At 49.0% G+C, this 18,489-nt stretch overlaps 1 protein-coding gene across 1 annotated transcript in view; it reads left to right on the forward strand.

Moving 5' to 3' along the window:
- The window catches only part of COL15A1 (collagen type XV alpha 1 chain), a 96,351-nt gene that overhangs the window by 68,464 nt on the left and 9,398 nt on the right, over positions 1 to 18,489 (forward strand). The window contains exons 25-38 of the mRNA XM_037494223.2: positions 69 to 104; positions 2,815 to 2,868; positions 2,950 to 3,009; positions 4,437 to 4,505; positions 4,615 to 4,656; positions 6,868 to 6,913; positions 8,869 to 8,949; positions 9,362 to 9,411; positions 9,507 to 9,608; positions 11,062 to 11,206; positions 13,766 to 13,830; positions 15,158 to 15,286; positions 15,427 to 15,486; positions 16,215 to 16,274. Of these exons, the coding sequence (XP_037350120.1) occupies positions 69 to 104; positions 2,815 to 2,868; positions 2,950 to 3,009; positions 4,437 to 4,505; positions 4,615 to 4,656; positions 6,868 to 6,913; positions 8,869 to 8,949; positions 9,362 to 9,411; positions 9,507 to 9,608; positions 11,062 to 11,206; positions 13,766 to 13,830; positions 15,158 to 15,286; positions 15,427 to 15,486; positions 16,215 to 16,274 (999 nt within the window). The remainder of the gene's footprint in view (positions 1 to 68; positions 105 to 2,814; positions 2,869 to 2,949; positions 3,010 to 4,436; positions 4,506 to 4,614; positions 4,657 to 6,867; positions 6,914 to 8,868; positions 8,950 to 9,361; positions 9,412 to 9,506; positions 9,609 to 11,061; positions 11,207 to 13,765; positions 13,831 to 15,157; positions 15,287 to 15,426; positions 15,487 to 16,214; positions 16,275 to 18,489) is intronic.

Raw genomic sequence — 18,489 nt, forward strand, 5'->3', positions numbered from 1 at the left:
TCTGTATCCCTTCTTTGCTTCTGCCACAGTGTTCCTCTGAGTGACAAGTCTGTGTTTCCCTGTTTTAGGGTGAACCTGGAATTCATGGAGCCCCAGGACCAATGGTAAGCTATAGAGTGTCCCAACTGGGTGTGGATTGGGATTTGAAGCCTTTATCATACTTTGACTCAATTAGGTTGTGAAATATCAATTGTGAAATAAAAAGGATGTGGCAAATAGTGTGTGTTTTAGAGAAGGCCAGCTGCAACCAAATAAAAATCACAGCGCTTTAACATAATAACCACTCGTTTTTGCAAAGTCTACTATGGTTGCTGCTCCTTGGCTTCTCCCCTCCAAGCAGTGACTCAGGATCCCAGGATACTTGTGTCTGTGACTCTGCTACCTTGTAGATTAAAGGCCATGATGGCATTTACCCATGGGAAAACTGAGGTTGAGGAAGGGGAAGAGGCCATGCAAGACGATGAACATCACTTCTAGCACATTCCATTGACCAGAACTAATGTGCACATAAGGTGGAGGGGTCTCAGAAATGTGATTTAGAAGATGTGTGTGTCCAGGAAGAAGAGGAGAACCGAATGGTATTGAGCACAGTTAGACCACAGTTGCCAGCAAAAGATTGCCATCACCAGGGAACCCCTCAAAAGGACTGCACAAAACTCCGTGGGATTTTTGGATCATACTTACTTAACTGGGTCCTCTTCTCTCTCAGGGTTTTCGTTTCTCATCTGCAAGTGGAGGGTGTTGAAGTACTCTGACATCCTAGGGCCATCTTGCTTTTCTGCTCCAGGAATCTATAACCATTGGGCTGCTGAACAGTTTTGAAGCTATCGGTTAGGATTAACCGTAAACTTCTTTGTCTGTATTCTTCCCCCGACGCAAGAATATTAAGATGTGGAACATCTACTGTAGGTCAGGCACTGATAGTTCACAGAGATCCCCCTTGTCTCATCCTCACCATCCTAAGAGGTGACTGTCAGAACCCCCACTTTGTAGACCAGGAATCCAAGTTCACACAGGTTAGGTAACTTGCCCACTAACGCAGCTTGTAAGTGGCACAGCAGGAATTTGAACCCAGCTTGTCAGGCTTTCCAGGTTTTTCCCATCTCACCCCACCACCTCCAGTCAATACGTGCCCTTCACCCTTGAAGCAAGGTGGATGGGGGAATGGTGCATGCGTTTGTTTGGCTGAAGCTGGGTGTCAGGCCTGGGAAGAAAGGACCTCATGTTTCTATGACAGACACGTGTCCTTGGTGAAGGGCCCCAAGCTTCCACGGTGCTTCATTCCAAGGGCCTCTGAGACCTTTGGTCCCTTATGTCAGGCAGAAAGGGTGCCCTGGAGAGGGCTGGCTGGGGGCTGAGGCAGACTGGGAGAGTCCTGCCAGCCTCTGGTTACTGCTTACATTCAGTACCATGGGCATTACCAGTAGTTAGCAGCAGTGGCCAGCAGGCTGCCATGGATGGACATGCCACTCAGCACTGCAGTTTGCCAAGCACAGACAGCAAGGGGGCACCGTCTTGTAATTTACATAAAGCTACGTGTGGGCTAGTATCGCTTACTACTCCATAACACGTTCACTCAAACCTCATTATTCAAAGCGTGGCCTGTGAATCAGCAACATCTTGGGGCTTGTTAGAAATGCAGAATGTTAGGCCCTGCCCTTGACCTACTGGATCTGCATTTCGACCAAATCCCAGGTGACTTCTACGCACATTGATGTTTGAGAAACTCTGCCCTAGGATGCATCACCAGGTGACCTGTACTCCATTAATAGCTGTCTCTGCTTGCTTTCCCTAAGAGGAATGTGGGCTGAGTACCTCACAGACAAAGCCTGTTTCAGTTGAGTCTTTAGCTCTCACTTCCCGGGGCACGTGGTTCTACTAAGTCCTTACTTCATGTGGTCAAGAGGTTCTAAGAAACTGTGAATTTAAAGAAATTATGTATACCAAAACCATGCCAACCTGGAATAACATGGTTTTGTTTGGCGTTGTTTCCTTACAATGTGGGTGAGAATAAAGAACTCCCAGCCAAGGGCTGAAGAACCTGCTGCATGTGTTAGTGGAGCAGGAAGAAAGGGCTTGCATGGCTAGAGGCTGAGGCCAGGCAACCCCCTGGAAAACAGGGCATGGAAGGTATGGACCAAGGTAGAACTTGTGGGAAGATACAGTGCATTGTAGCTATCCAGATGCCTGGGGCCATCAGGATCCCTGCAAGAGGTTGGATCAGAGCAGTGGCTGAAGAAGCATTTGGACCCCAGAAAGCCAATACTAGACTAGGAGCTATGGGCCTCACCTGGAGAACTGGGGGACCAGGCCAAGACTCTGGTGCTCAGGGGCAGGTAGAAGGAAGGCAGGAACCAAGATCTGGACATTATCAGACAAGATCAGCATGGTTCCAATGGAAGGCTCATTATCCTAAAGGGGACATGAGGAGTCCTGGGACATGAGACTGAGATCCACTATCTGAGCTGGCCCAGCACTGGGCTAACTGGAAGCTGAGGCCAGAGCTCCTGACTTTCTTACTTCTTTGTTAGCCTGACTGACAGAGAAGGGTTGGTCCAGAGTGTGGGATGAGGTGTGGCCTGCAGCAGGATGTGAGGGAAGGGGATGAGTTGGGGCTTCCAGCTGAGAGCAGAGAGGCCAGGTGACATGGAGTCAGACAGGTGGACACTTCATCATTATTCCTCGCTCTCCTTCCTCCTGCCAGTGGCTCATTGTGGATACTGCCCACAAAGGCAGGCAGGCAGGCAGCCAGCTCCTCAGGGCTCCCTGACCTGGAATTATTCTTTTCTAATCTGCTATTTGGTTTGCCTCTAGGGGCCCAAAGGACCACCAGGACATAAAGGAGAATTTGGCCTCCCCGGACGACCTGTAGGTATCAGTGTTCCTGAGATGGATGCAAGGGAGGCCTGTGGGTGCTGGGGTTACTCAGGTGTTTCCCGTGGGTTTCAGGGTCGCCCCGGACTGAACGGCCTCAAGGGCACCAAAGGAGATCGGGGGATTATGATACCGGTGAGTACCCCAACCCCAAGGCACGCCGGGGCTACAGTTCAGAGGAACAGGCCTGTGTTAGGGGAGGATGAGAGAGCCTGGACCAGAGTGTGGGGTTCTTAGACAGCTCACTCTCAGGAGGGTGCCTGCCACTGAAAGCACCCTGACAGAGAAAGCTTCCTCAGGCAGACCCAGGGGGAGGGAGAGAGTCACCCGCATGCTGAGGGTATCTGACTTCAAGCCCCAGGTCTTCAGCCTCTGGGGTTATAATAACCCGTTTCCCTCTAACCCACTGCCCATGGATTTCCCATCTCACTGGGGCTCAGTAAAGGTATGTGAGTGACTGTCAAAGGAAGACTTTGGGGCATCAGCAGGGTCCACGTTCTAGAGTAAGGAGGCCACCAACACTTATGGAGCACCTACTGTGTGCCGGGCACTCTACAAAATACTTTTGAGGACAGGATCTCAGTCTTGATAAAAACTATCTCAACAGACACTCTGGGGTTCTTGTTTGACATGAGAGGAAATGGGCCCTACAGAAATGAAGTGACCCACTGAATGTCACCCCATCAGTAAACACCAAGCTGAGATGCAAAGGCAGCTCCAAGTCTGTTGCTTCTTCGGTTTGCACCACACTGTCTAAGCTTTTTACATCCAGAAATCCAGAAATGTAATTGTCCTGAAGTGCTGGGACTGACACCCTCATCAAGACTGGTCCTCCTAACATGGTGGACTGGAGCTGCCTGGTCCCCCGGACACGGTGCCTTCCCACAGGGAACCTTGCCTGTGAACCTTCCCGTGAACCTTGCCTGTGGGGTAACTGTCTCACACCTGAGGTCAGAACCTCACTGCTACGTGGTCCTGCTTGGGCTCCAGGCTTGGCCGAGGAAACACTGAGTGATCTGGCCAGACTGTCCTGGCTGTGAACATGACTCTGCATCTAACGAGAATTTTGCATTTATTCTTGCATCCGTGAGGTGTTCTCCCAGGCACCATTTCATATGAAGGCCACCCCTACCCTCAACTCTCCACCCCCAACTCTCTATCTGGAATCCCGTGATAGAGAGAGGTGGTAGACCCAGCACTGGCTGAGCACTGCTGTGGGAGAGGGGGGGTCTTTGGATCCCAAATCTCAGTTCTGCAGTAAGTTGCTGTGTGACCTTGAGCAGGTGACTTTCCCTCTCTGGGCCTCACATTCTCCATATGTAAACCAAAGACAATACTTGCACTGTGGTCTCCCGCATGGATCATTGTGAAGATGCAGTGAGGTCATGGATGTAGATGATCTCCATCGAAGGGAGAGGCCTGCCTGGGGGAGAAATTGCTGGCTTTGGAGGAAACTTCTTTCCTCTTTTCTATTGTGCCTTAAATCCAGGGGAGTGTCCTGCAGCTGCCTCTGCACACATAACAACCTGAACTGGACAACAGCCTTTCCTTTCTCCCTTCAGGGCCCACCTGGCTTACCTGGTCCCCCAGGGCCCCCCGGACCACCTGGAGCTATGGTTAACATCAAAGGAGTAAGTCGGGTGACCGGGAGGCGGCCTTCAATGGGGAGCAGGAATGGGACCAGATCGGCCTAAACTGGAGCCAGGTGTCCTGACAGCCTCTTGTTCTTGCTCACCACAGGCGGTCTTCCCAGTACCCCCGCGGCCACACTGCAAAACACCAGTGAGTAACACGCAGCCCCTGCCTGCGAGCCGGGGGTTGGCACAGAGAGCAATGCAGAGAGCATCACTCTTGCCTCGTGGGCCTCTTCTATTTGCCAATGCCCTCTTTCACGTCTTCTGTCACCTTCCTGTAGACCTTTAAGCGACAAGAAGCTTGTAGATAACAGGTTATGGCAATGAAGCTCGCTGGGTCTTCTAAGGGGCCACACGCTGGCAGTGTTTCTTTTAATACAGTCAAAACATGTGCCTTTGGTTTCCATAACCACATTAGCATCATGCGTAGGGCAGTTTAAACAGGAGGGAAACAGACGCCTCAAATGCAGATGAGAAAAAAAAAAGCAGTTCTGAACTGTGCTCTCTGCATTAGGAATTTGGGGCTAAACCCTGTAACCCATAATATTCTGTGGTTTATAATGTGCCGCCCTTCCCCAGTCACCCTGTTATCGCACAGCTCAGCACCCCGAGAGGCAGGGAGTACCTCTCCAAACTGTGACTCAGAGAAGTTCACGGACCTCTCCCAGGTCCTGGGGCTGACAGCCCTGGGGTCATATCTCAGGTCTCCCAGCCAGCAGGGCAGGTCCAGGGACATGCGGGGTCAGACAAGCACCCCCCACTCAGCCAATCAGCTACATTGTCCCTGAGGTTTCATGCATACTGCAAGCAACACAGGGAGGGCGGGCCTTCTCTTACATGGGCATTTGCCATGGAGCTGGATCTGATTATTCTCTCATTCAGTCAACAAATATTTATTGAGCACCAGGTATTCTGCTTGTGGGACACAGAGGTGACCTAGACAGGTATGGGCTCAGCTCTAAGGAGCTTGGCAAGTTCCAAGTGGGTTAGTAATTGATGCGCTGGAGGTAGGGATGAGGCTTGGGTCAGAGGCTACAAAATGATGCTGTTTGGCTGCGTTTTTGCCCAGAGAGCAGTCTGCGTTGAGTCACTTGGGTCTGCAGCTCAGAGCCTGGGAATGCCAGCCTGGAAGGCAAAGGACAGGGCCCACCCGTGTCAGTGGCCTGCTGATGCCCGCTTGCCCTGAGGACCACTGCAGCCCCCGTCATGTTTATCCTGACAGCTGAAGGGAAACATAAAAACTCAAATCTCCTGAGAGATCCCTGCAGCCCAACTTCTTACCATACAAGAGAACAGCAGCCCAGAGGTGAAGCCTGTTCCTGGTCCCACCCCAAGTTGGTGACCCTAAAGAGTGAACCCCTTCCAGCTAACACGACTTCAGGACTTAAATGGACTGACTGTGGGATGGCATTTGACAAACTTGAAAGTGCTGTAAAAATGCTCCTACAGTGACCATGACTGTGCTAGCACGCTTGGTGATAACTATGACCTTTGAGGGTTGCAGAGTTACTTTAAAGAAGCCAAAGACAGGCTCGGGCTATTTTTGGTACTTTGAAATTTTGTGTTACACAGCTGGATAACAGGGGAGCTGGGGTGTGGCTGTTTCTTGACCAACTCTTAAAATGGACATTTTGAAAAATAAATGCTTCCCCTCACAGCCAGTTTTTTACAGGTACATGTATCGACTGTGAAAAAGGGGAAGGTGGACTAGTAAGAACAGGGTCATAGGTGGCTCTGTTTTAATAGATGAAGAAATGCCCGAATAGGGAGTGAACTGGGAAGAATATTGTCTAGAATAGCCTGGGCTCCAAGACCATGGCACTTAATGGGGGAAACCAGAATGCCCCCCAATCTAATGAAATCACCCCACCCCTTATTAATCATCACCACCATCCAGTTCCTGCTCATTACGCTCAGCTTTGATTATCACAGAAGCAGAGGTAATGACTGGCCCAGCCTCATGGCTGGCTCCATCTCTTGCTCAGATGCTTGACCCCTACATGAGTCAATCCTAGTTGATCAGAAAGGACACAGACTGCTCAGAGTTAGCCACACCAAGTGTGCTATGGTTTGTCATCTTCAATTTTGGGGCTTCCCTTGGGAGAGCTGTTTGGCAGTAACTCTCAGTCTGTGTACCCCAGTCCAGCTGCACAACAGCCCCCAAGTTGAAACCTGGGATGCCTGTGCACAGGGAACTGCTGGGATGCTCAGGAATTGGGGGGGAGGACACCAGAGCCAAAGGAAAACTTGACTCTCTGACACCATCCATCCTGCCACATGCGTCCTGGGACAGTGCCACCTGCCTGTGTGTATTTCCATGACGGGTGCAGTGTATAACCTTGTCTTTCTCTCTCTCTAGGTTGGCGCCTCTCATCCAGGGGATTCAGAACTCATCACCTTTCATGGTACACACTGCCTTCTTTGCCCTGCGGTTTCTCTGGGACATCCCCAGATGCTCATAGCTCAGCAGATGGTAGTTTCCATTTGCACCAGGCTGGGTATAGATTAGTGGTTGACAAGAGTGGTGGGAGGGCTGCCAGGTGAGCCCAGGTGAGCTGTGGGGCAGGGCACCTCTCTGCTTTTCGCCACTGTCTGTCCGTTTTGCACACCTTGCCTGAGCCGACTAGTTAAGCAGGAACCACCCCACTTACTCTTTGGTGCATTGGCTTGTTCACAAAACACCTACTGATCCCTTCTTGCTTGGTGCCTTCCCATGCACTAGTGGAGGTAGGTCAAGCCTATGCTGTTCCTGCGACCCAGGCCCTTGGACTTTGTTAGGTGAAACTATTTAGAAGATAATTATTATGCCTTATACCAAGAGCTAAAACAAGGGGATCCTGGGAACTTGGAAGACCTTGATTTCCTAGTATTCTTGGGCCGGCAGTATCAGCATCTGCCAGAAGCTGGTTAGCAGGGCAGGGTCTCAGGCCCTGCTGCAGACCTGCTGAATTGGAAGCTGCAGGTTAACAAGCTCCCTGAGGTGTATGCACAGTGAGGTGTGAAACTTGCTAGCCCCGAAGCCTCACTAGTAAACCTCAGCATGTCCAGACTGGGAGGAGCTTATCTAGCACACATCAGAAAAGGGGTGCGCCAGGTGACAGGAGCATGCAGGAGAGCAGTCACTCTGGTCCCCGTCCCCACACCCAGTTGGGTCATATGTCCCCCTTTTGATCAAGGAGTCTGAACACTTGCAACTTAAATGGGGGAAGGTCTCTTCCCAGTACATGCCTGGCTTTACTCCGTCACCCTGGGCTGCCAGGTGGGTTCCCTGATGATGTCTGACCCCAGGGATTTCCTATGACTTTGGATGACTAAGGTGGAAGGAGGAGGAGGTAGAGCTGGATTTGCTTTCTCAGATCCCCAGGTGTTCCCCTTTCTGGCAGGCCCTCTGGGCTCAGGGGAGAGACAGACCTTTCTGTACTCCATGGCCCCTGGTCAACAGGTTGCCCCACTGGCTTGTGAGTCCTCACTTGGTTGTCCATGTTCTGGCCCAGGTGGCTCCCCCAACATCAGTGGGGCCTTGCAGGTGAGACAGCATCTCCCAGTTGACCCCCAGCGGCAAGTCATGCCTCTGCTCTCATATCCCCGCACATCAGGAAGCCTGGGCCTCCAAACCTATCTGTTCTGCATGCCCCATCTCTGGGCTGGGGAGCACTGGCTGCTTGCTGTCTCATCTCTTTGAATTCCCCAGGAATTCAAAGTTTTAGTGTTCACACACCCATCAAGGTGGAGAGGGGATCACTTCCCTTCCCAATCTCTGAGCTCGCAGAAGCCTCCCATGGTGCCTCTCCCACATGGAGTCTGAGGATAAGGGGGTGTCTGTAAGGCCAGTTCTTTGGAAACTGCCTTCGCACAAGCCCTGCAGAGAGGGTGTGTGGAGTTGGTCCGTCAACTTACAGTGTTCAGCATCTTTTGCTGGCCCCCTGCAGATACGCCTGGAGACTCCACTCCTACTCCTCCCCCTCCCCTACCCTGCTGCACTGGTAGAGGTGAGTTAGAACTAGAAGCTGGGCTTGGTGTTGAATCTCACGGTTAAACTGTCCAGGAGAGGGTCGGCTGAGCCTCTGCCAGACTCCCATGAAGCCCTGCTGGCATCGCTGTGGCACCTCTTATGCATCCTGCCTCCGTTACCCGCTCTGTGTCCGTCTCCCTGATGAGACCAAGCTTTCAGAGCGGAAACTGTGTCTGATGCATCCACCTCTGCCCTCCCCATCATTTAGCAAAGGAATTTATGCTTTCAATTGGCCTTTGTTTAGTGGACTTTGCTGAAGGGGCTCAGTTTGAAACCTTACTCAGAAACATTTTCTGTAGAACAAAGGTGATTTTCCACTATTTTCAATGTGTGTGTCGTTGGTGGCAGGTGTTAAAGGAGAAAAAGGATCCTGGGGTCTTCCTGGCTCCAAAGGAGAGAAAGGTGACCAGGGGGCCCAAGGACCACCAGGTATTTCAATTCTTGTTCTGGAACTTCCATTTGAGTTTTATCCCTGAGATATCCTCCTGAGCCAGAAAGTTGAGATAATTATATCACCATCCCTACTGTGAGCTCCACTGAGTTCTAGAGGGACCCACCCAGTCATGGGCATCATGTGCCGGAGATGGAACATAGTAACGGGAGAACAGTCCTTCCAGTGGTTCATGATTCATATGCAAAATAAGGCCCAAAGTGAGTGCTGGGCTGTGCCCAGGACCTCACACTATCTGGGTTGTGGGCCCCAGACCTGGCCTTATTCTGTTAGCTAAACCTGCGTGAGGCCCCTTCCAATAGCAAACCATCATGGTTGCCAATGAGGAGACTTTCGTCTTTAAATGCCTGAAGTTATGATTGTGAATTTTATAAAGCATTACTTTTTCAGGCCCTCCACTTGATCCAGCTTACCTGAGACATTTTCTGAACAGCCTGAAGGTAATTCTTCTCTGCTAAGCATTGTGTTTCCAAGTTCTTGGGCTGATGTCAGAGATTGGTTCATCCTCCTCTTACTGAATGTTCTCTGCTTCCAGGGGGAGAATGGTGACAGGGGCATCAAAGGAGAAAAGGGGGACCCTAATAGCGACTTCTTTTTGTCGGGGCCTCCCGGTTTGCCAGGAAGTCCAGGCCTGGTCGTGAGTAGTAACCCCTCCCCACCCTCTTCCTCCTCCATGAGTCACAGCTTTCCCTGAAGCCCCCCAGTATGACTGGGCATTTGGAGAGCAAGGGGGGGTCTCACTTGGAGGTAGGACTTGGCACCGGCCAACTCTCTCCCATTCTTATCTACTGATGGGGAGGTGGCAGGAGACCCCGAGGAAAGGGAGCTGGCCAAGGCCATGTGCATTCACTAACCTCACTGCTTCCTCATGTCTATGGTGCAAAATTGGCTCAATACAAAGTTATTAATAGTGAACACGTCAGGGCCTCCCCTGGTGGTGTAGTGGTTGAGCGCTGGGTTGTGAAGCTGCCCGCAGCCTCTGCAGCGCCAGTTCGATCCCCAGCCGCCGGGCGAGGGTCCCACATGGCGTGACAGACCTCTCCTGCTGCATCCGCTGCTCCCCTCAGCAGTGTACTTCGTCAGTCTGCCTGCTCTGCTCTCCTCTCTGGCTCTGGTGAATTCTCTCACCCTCCCACGCTTCTGACTGTACCCAGTGCTTGCGTAAATATATAAATAAATCTTAAAAAAAAAAAAGAAAAAAGTGAACACGTCAGATAACAGAGGCAGCATGGGAGGAGAGGGAGATATTTTTAGAGGAGCAATTTGACCTTCTGAAATTTTATAAAAGAAGGAGCTCCGAGATAGACTTGGTCTCCTTAGGATGAGGAATTTCTTCAGACCTTGAAGAGGAAATTGAGTTATGCCTCCAAAACATGATCTGATCATTGACCTTCGGGGGCCATGAGCAACTGTGGTTCCAGAGCTTGCCCTCAGGATAGACCCAGCAAAGCCAGGAGACCAGGGCTCTCCTTCTGGCTCTGCAGCTCATCTGCTTGGAGGTCTTGGGTGAGCCCTGCCCCCTCTACAGATCTCTGTTTCCTCGTCGTGAAGTGCAAAGTTTGGGCCCCTCTGACTCCAGGGTTATCTGAGATTCTGTGTAGTGACATTAACACAATGGCCGGGCTTGCTGCTCTTTACTTTGATCCAACTTGAGTGTACCCGGGATGGACAATAATGAGAACAGTAGCTGCTATTTATTTATTTATTAGATTTATTTGTTTATGCGTACAAGAACTGGGGCACAGGCCAGAGGTGCGGAGGGTAAGAGGATTCAGCAGAGAGAGTGGGGAGCAGAACAGGCAGACTGACTAACATACACTGCTGAGGGGAGTAGTGGGTGAGACAGGAGAGGTCTGCTGCGCCATGTGGGTAGCTCGCTGGCCGACCGGGGATTGAACTTGTGCTGCAGAGATTGCAGATAGCTTCATAGTGCTGTGCTTAATCCCTTGTGCCACCAGGGAGGTTCCAGTAGCTGGTATTTATTGACTTCTTCTAAATGCTTCCTAAATAGAATGACAGGACATGTTGTTCATGATTAACGTAACTGATTGTGCTTTCTCTCATCTGTTACTGTGCACTTACCTTGACAGGGCCAGAAGGGGGAGACTATTGTCGGACCTCAAGGACCCCCAGGTATTCCTGGTCTGCCTGGGCCACCTGGCTTTGGAAGACCTGGTTCCCCTGGACCACCAGGACCACCAGGGCCACCCGGACCTCCAGCTATCCTGGGAGCAGGTTAGGACTGTGAAGGGCTCCTCACACTGCCTCCTGCCCCCGGCACCAACCTGGTGCATGTAAATGATATCTCATGTGGTTTTGATTTTTATTTCCCTAAAGATGTTCCTTGTCGGTAGAAACTTCCTGGCTGCTTTGTCAATGCCTAGGCCTTAGAGACTTGAGGACCAGTGCTGATTCTAATTCTGTAAAAATCTGTTGCCACAGCCCCTCAAATGAAAAGTGGGTGAGATAGGAGTATGTTTCCTTTTATTGAACATTCATCAAACAGACTCTGCCATTTACACTACATTATTTTATTAAATTCTTACAAAGCTGTTCCAGGAAAGCATTAGCACCTTCATTCTGCATTAAGAAATGTGAGACCCAGAGACATTTAGGCACTTTTCCAAGGTCACACAGCTAATAAGTGACACCAGCTGATGAGGACCCAGATCAGGGCAGCTCTGAAGTCTGTTCTTCCTACTGTGCCCATGGAGGAAAAAGACAACAGAGCAATAATAGTATGAGCACATCATTTTCTGGGGTTTGCATCAACATGCTGCAGGTGTGGTGGGAGCCCCCTCCCCCTAGGGGAGAGCGACAGCATCTGAGGTATCGGGAGAACTTACATAGGAGATGGGCTTTGACTTACTCTTGGATCTTTGGACTATGTAAGTGACAGAAATGTAGCTCAGATTGGATCAAACAAAAGGGAAGTGTTTTGGATGTGAAGGAGGGGGCAAACAATCCATGTGCGGGCAATCAGCATGCCCCTGGGCCTTGGCAACAACCAGATCCAGGGACTCAACCCCTGTGAGGAGTCTCTGGCCACATTTTGTCTTCTCTCTGCATGACATGGTGAAGCTTCATGCTTCACCACAGACCACATCCTCTGCATGGTAGGAAATATGGTTACCGGCAGCTTATAGTTTCCACCTTCAGTTAGAAATCTTGGCCCTTTGTCTAATTTTCAGTTTAAAAAGTCCTGGGCTGGTGCAAATCCTAAGGAAGGATTCCAACTGGCTTGTCTTGGGCCAGATGCCCAACCTTGAACTAGTCACCTGTGACCAACGAGGCAGGATCATGTGAGAATACTGCAGCTCCTTCTGAAAGCAAATGGTTGCAGAGGTGAAGGGAAGATGCCAGAGATGACCATATTGCAAAGAAAGAAAGTTGCTGGGGGGATTAAAACCACAGGTGCTCACACAGCCTGGAGCGATGAGTAGGAATCAGAGTAGTGAGGGGATGTTAGAGGGTCAGAACAGGATGCAGACACCCTGTTCTCCATAATGGCCCCACACTCGGCCCCCAGGACTCCTCGCTCCATTGAACAAGGATTGCCTTGCACATCATGTACAGTGGTTCGCAATTCCCACAACATTCTCACATTCATTATCCCATTTTATCTTCATAGCAGCCCTGGGAGGGAGATGAAATGGATATTACTATAAAACTCATTTCATGGATGAAGACACGGAAGCTCAGAATAGTTAAGAGACTTGCTCAAGGTCACAAGTACTAGTAAGAGGCATAGTAGGGGGCCAAATCCACACCCTCTGACCCTCTCCCCACTAGACATTCACCACCCTATATAAATTTCCAAGTCCTAAGTTGGAACTGTAGACTTGCTCGCAATGAACTGAAAAATCTCAGAGTAATTTTACTGGGACTTATTAAGACATCCTTAATGCTACAAGAGCTTTGCCGAGTTTGTGAGGACAGGGAATTATAGTGGTAGAAGGGGAGCAAAGGAATAGCTGTAATGACACTTCATTATGTTTGCCTATCATGAGGGTTTCTTATTAGGCAACCATGAGCCCTAGAGAATTTAAGGGCTCTTACTAACATTTTATAGAGATGAGTATGTGCGGTGCATGCACATATGCTTATATTTTTCTAAGGAAGAGGCCAGTAGCCTTGATCTGAATTTTAAGGCCACTGTGACTCTCATCAAAAACTAAGAACCCCTGATTGAATGCTGCACAGTTGCAAAGCAATTGTATTTTCCTTACCATGGCCCCATGAAGAAATGACTGCTTATATTTCACAGATGAGGAAACAGGTTCAGAGGATTTGCTGTTTCTCCATACAGCTGGGAATTGACAAATCGGGAACCTGAGTTCATGTCCTGGCCCCAAGGTTGGGGCTTCTGTCACTGTACCACACCACCCTCTTTTACAGCCTAGCACCTTCTCTTCCTCTTTCTGACCCTATTCTCTTTAATAGTTAGTCATCTCTCTTCAGTGGTTATTTCAGTTTGTCTCGAGTGAAGTAAGTTGTGTGAGTCAGGAAGTTTTGGGGTGCAAGTGACAAAAAACTGAGCTCAAATCACAGAGACAACAGGAGCTCATTCACTTGTAAAATGGACACATTCTAGCTAGGCTCCTCTGTTCAAGGGCTATAGTCAAAGATTTCAGCTCTTCCCCAACCAGCCAAGGTGTCTGAGACCTCTGCTCAGTGCAATGCCTTGCAGCGCTGTGAAGGGGTTGTGCAAGCTCCCCACAATGCCCAGCTGACACTAAGGCATTTTCCAGAAACTTTGCTCTTTTATAATTTCTCTACTCCTCTCTGTCCTAGCTGTGGCCCTTCCAGGCCCGCCGGGCCCTCCAGGACAGCCTGGGCTTCCTGGATCCAGAAACCTGGTCAGTATTGCTATCAGCGGGTATTCATCCATCTGCTTTGGATGGGGTGACTGAGTATTCCAGCTACAGTGTTTGGGGATTGGCATATCTTGTATGTTGGGGTTAAGTTTCCAGGACAATAGAATTGGCACAATTCCACAAGTAGTAGAGGTAATGGTTATCCAGATGATTTATTAAGTAAAAAAACATAGAATACAAAATCACTTATGATTTGAGTTCTACTCCTCTAATCTTTAATTGACTAAAGCATAAGAACCCATTGTGTGACATAAAAAAATGGAAACACGATCGTGTGTGAACAAGATCACACAGCACTGAGCTGGTCAGATGGACCTGGGTCATTCAGCCTTCTCCATTCTACCAAAGAACGTCTCTTGTGTGTTTGTTACCCTGCAGATCACAAGCAGGGGGTAGCACTGGGGAATGATCATGAGCCACAGAAAGATGGGTGAACACCTCACACAGGCATCAGGAGTCCTAGGAATGCTCTTTGATCTTTACTGAATTTAGATGGAAATTTCACTGCCCATGGAAGGACCTATCCAGCAAGTGATGGAATTTTGATATTTAATGTCTTTGTGGGAGGGCATAGGCGCCTAAGCCTCTTTAATACTTAAAGTCATTATCTTCAAGGCAAGGTCAAAATTAATTTTTTATCATCTCCATTGAAATGAAAAGTAAAAGCTCTCCAGGCTACTGCTGCTTTTGTGACTTGATGTTTTTTGATAGCTTTTTGCAGCTTTTATGTCTGCTCCTGGCTATGCCAAGATGGCCATGTTCTAGACAGAAATGACAGATCCCCATGTTCTATCACACACTTAATATTGTAACTACCCAACTAGACCAAAAAAAAAAAAAAAAAAAATTCAAGGTCTGAGTGGAGTTGCTCATTTACTTACCTTTCTTATTCAAGTGAAAGCAAATGTAAAAATCTCTAAGGAGCAGCACGAGATGACACATTTTTAACAATGTGAGTGTCGCCTCTCAAAGGAGCTGGACATGGCAAAACAAAGGGATGATTTTGCCAAAATCCGACGAAGACAACTCTCTTCACAGCATTTAAATGTCTTTATACTCACAGAATATTATCTTCTTTTTTAAATTTGTTTATTACGATGGAGATGTGTGTCCAAGGTAATTCATATTTTTGTTTTCTCAGAAAGAATGTCCTTGAGTTATTCATGGATTCTCTATCTCTATGTGGTACAAGAAGTCTTTTCATTGACTATGAGGGGATGGCTATATTTGGCTTTTCAAAGAGACTGTTTCCCTAGTTGCGCCACTGGGCTGATAACAGCCGTGTCTGGAATCTGGAATTTTCTGACAGGTCACGGCCCTCAGCAGCATGGACGACATGCTGCAGAAAGCACATTTGGTCATAGAAGGGACGTTCATCTACCTGAGGGACAGCTCGGAGTTTTTCATCCGTGTCCGAGATGGCTGGAAAAAATTACAGGTAATTCTCGAGCCTCCTTTAACAAGCCATCTTCCGATAACCTCAGAAAACACAAACCTATCTACTCCTATCAATATTTTGAAAACAAGGCAAACCATTTCTAGTTGATACTTTATTTTCAATGTTCTGTTTCCTTAAAGCTGGGAGAACTGATCCCCATCCCTGCAGACAGCCCTCCCCCACCTGCACTGTCCAGCAACGTGAGTACTTCCCCGCTTTGCTTCTCACTCCTTCATTTGTCAGCATTTCCTGGGCCCCCTGCATCTCCAGGACCAGGCTCTCTAAACTCTAGACCGCCAGCTCAGTTATGGTTATGGCCAGTTATGGCCAGTTATGGCTAGGTATCTAGTAAAAACCCAGAAATCACCAACAGGGTATCCTCTCAGTAAAGTGGAGGGAGAGCTGAGCCTGGAGGTGGGGACCGGTTATCCATGTCTGAAAACTCCGGGGCACAGGGCATCCCCTCTCTCGGCCTCGGTTTACTCATCTGTGAAATCATGGTCAGCATCAACAATCTAGAGGAATCCTTTAATCTTTAGCATTATGAGCACTTAGCCTGATAGGAACATTGGCAATTTATACCATCTATATTCTACCCCACAACAATCTTTTAAGGCAGGTACTATCACCCCCAGTTTGCAGATGGAGAATCAGAGACTGAAGAGATGATTTGTCCTATGAGGTAGAGGAGTTGGCTACGTCCTTGGTTCAGTGCTTTTTCTAAAAGCCTTGAGAATATCCTACCCTTTGTGAGGGTCATTGTTTTCACTCACATGTGAAGCTATTCATGGTTAAGTGTGGCCCCCAAGACCCTGCCAGACTTCCTAAAGACCCTTCCCAAGGAGCCTTGCTCTTGCACTTCAGTGTGCCCTGAGGCATCAGTCGGATGCATACTCACAATTGTTTCTTTTCCCTTTTTATGTAACAGCCACATCAGCCTCTGCCTCCACTGATGTCAATCTCAAGTGCCAGTTATGAGAGGCCTGTGGTGAGTGCACGTCCCGCGTGTGCCCTGCTAGTGCAGAGTGCGTGTCCCCTGTGTGCTGGCAGAGCTGCCCCCTCAGGATGCGTGCAGATGAGTGAATGAGGCAAACAAAACAAAGATAATTAAAATCCAGCATGCTAAGTGGTTTGGGGAGGCAAACAGGGTGCTGGGGTGCGGGGGAAGGTCAATGAAGTCTGCCTTCTTTAGAGTAGGCGACCTGTGAGCTAAGAGAAAGGACTATTGAAAGCAGGTGGGATCCAGGTGGGAGGAAAAGAGTGGGAATTCCAGGCAGCGGGAGTATGGAACAGAGGCAAAGGGAAGTGCTGTACGTTTCCCAGTTCCACATGTTTCATTCTGGCTGAAGGAGTAGAGTTCAGGTTTAGTTTGCAGAGGTCAAGGACTGATCATCCAGGGCCCATAAGCCAAACTAAGGACTTTGTTATGGAGCTACTATAAGGTCTTAAGCTAGAGAGGGGGGTGTCAGATTGACATTTCAGAAATTACAATGTGCAAGGATATAGGACAGACAGGACCGGGGCACAAAGACCAATCAGTTGGTTGCTGTGTTATCTGAACCAGAATCAGAGTACCGAACAGATAGAAAATGGGCAGATTGGAGAGAAATTAAGGAGGCAGGAGGGACAAATATGGTCACTGATTGGATAGGGGGAAGTGAGGACGAGGGAGATCAGGAACCGTGCCCAGGCTTCTGCTTGAATAATTGATCACAAGAGGATCCTTTTGTGACTGGGATGAGAACCTCATTCTGTTCTGTCGCTAGGTTAAGTAAGGATCTTATTCAGATCATTGCAGGAACTTCATGAACTCAGTTGCAAGAAGCACAACTGGGCCTTTGGTGGACTCTCCTGTTGAGTCTGCCCCACTATATCTCCTGACCGGCTTCTGCGGGGTCTTTCTTCCTGCCTCCCTTATACTCCCACCTGGGTGCACAAACATAGCTTACATCAGCTTGCACTCAGCTTTGGGGTAACCTGGCCCCAACTCTGTGATTGTACAGCTGCAGAGCTCAGTACTACCTGACTCAATTGAGAGTCTGGAGAGAGAGGGTCTATATGGGTCATCTTTGGATCCACTGATAGCCAAATCAAAAGTGGCCAAAAGAATGAGCTGGAATGGTCTAAGTCCACTCTTTTTTTTTTTTAAAGATTTATTTTTATTTATGTATATAAGAACTGGGTCACAGGCCAGAGATGTGGGGGTGGTGAGAGGATTCACCAGAGACAGGGTGGGGAGCAGAACAGGCAGATTGACTGAAGTACACTAAGGGGAGCAGCGGGTGAGACAGGAGAGGTCTGCTGCACCATGTGGGTTGCTCCCTGGCTGACAGGGGATTGAACTCGTGCTGCAGAGGCTTCGGATTGCTTCATCGTGCGGTGCTTAACCCCTTGCACCACCAGGGAGGCCCTAAGTCCACTCTTTTTAGCAAGTATTGTGGAGACACTTTCCCAGAACATGCGTGGGCTTGGCAGACATCAGAAACACGCTTCGTAGCATACTGCTCTTCACCAAGCAGGAATTCAGCTGGGGGCACAATGAGTCGGGAGTGCTTGGAGGGTATCTGAGTGGCATCTGACAAGAGGGAATAGGACGTGAAGATCTGACCCCGCAGTGGCTCTGTCTGGAGATGTAGGCGGGGGGTCTTTAGCAAAACCAGGCAAGTGTGATGGGGTGTGGGGCTCCTGAAAGAGACTCTGTATGGTGAGAAGAGATTGGAGCCTCAGGAACCAAAACAAAAAGGAACTAATGGAAGAAATGTGAGAAGGAAGCTGAGAAGCCGGAGCCAGAGAGGGAGGAAGAATGCCTTGCCAGCGGGTCAGCTGGGCCGTGCTGCCACAGTTCCCTCCGAAGAACTGAAAGCGGCCCTTTCAGATTTAGGAAGTAGCAAAAAGCATTCCTGCAGCACAGAAGAGGCCAGCACGATTCCAGGTGGTTGAGGAGTTGGTGGGAGGTGAGGAAAGAGAGAAGAAAAAGCTTAGTTATAAAGAGAAGTTAGGGTCGTAGTTAATGGATTACCAAAAAAAATGTAGCTACTTCTAAAGTAATCAATAGTCATTGTAGAAATGTGGAGAGTGAGTAAAAAGAATGGAGAAGAAAATAGTGTATCACCTCTAATGTCACCAAAACTACAATCACCACAAAATAACCATTCATGTTTTGATTGTCATAACATATTACCTTCGTAAAAAGGACAAATCTA

Source organism: Talpa occidentalis, unplaced genomic scaffold, assembly GCF_014898055.3.
Source record: "Talpa occidentalis isolate TD23 unplaced genomic scaffold, MPIMG_talOcc4v2.1 talOcc4.7, whole genome shotgun sequence".
Taxonomy (NCBI): domain Eukaryota; kingdom Metazoa; phylum Chordata; class Mammalia; order Eulipotyphla; family Talpidae; genus Talpa; species Talpa occidentalis.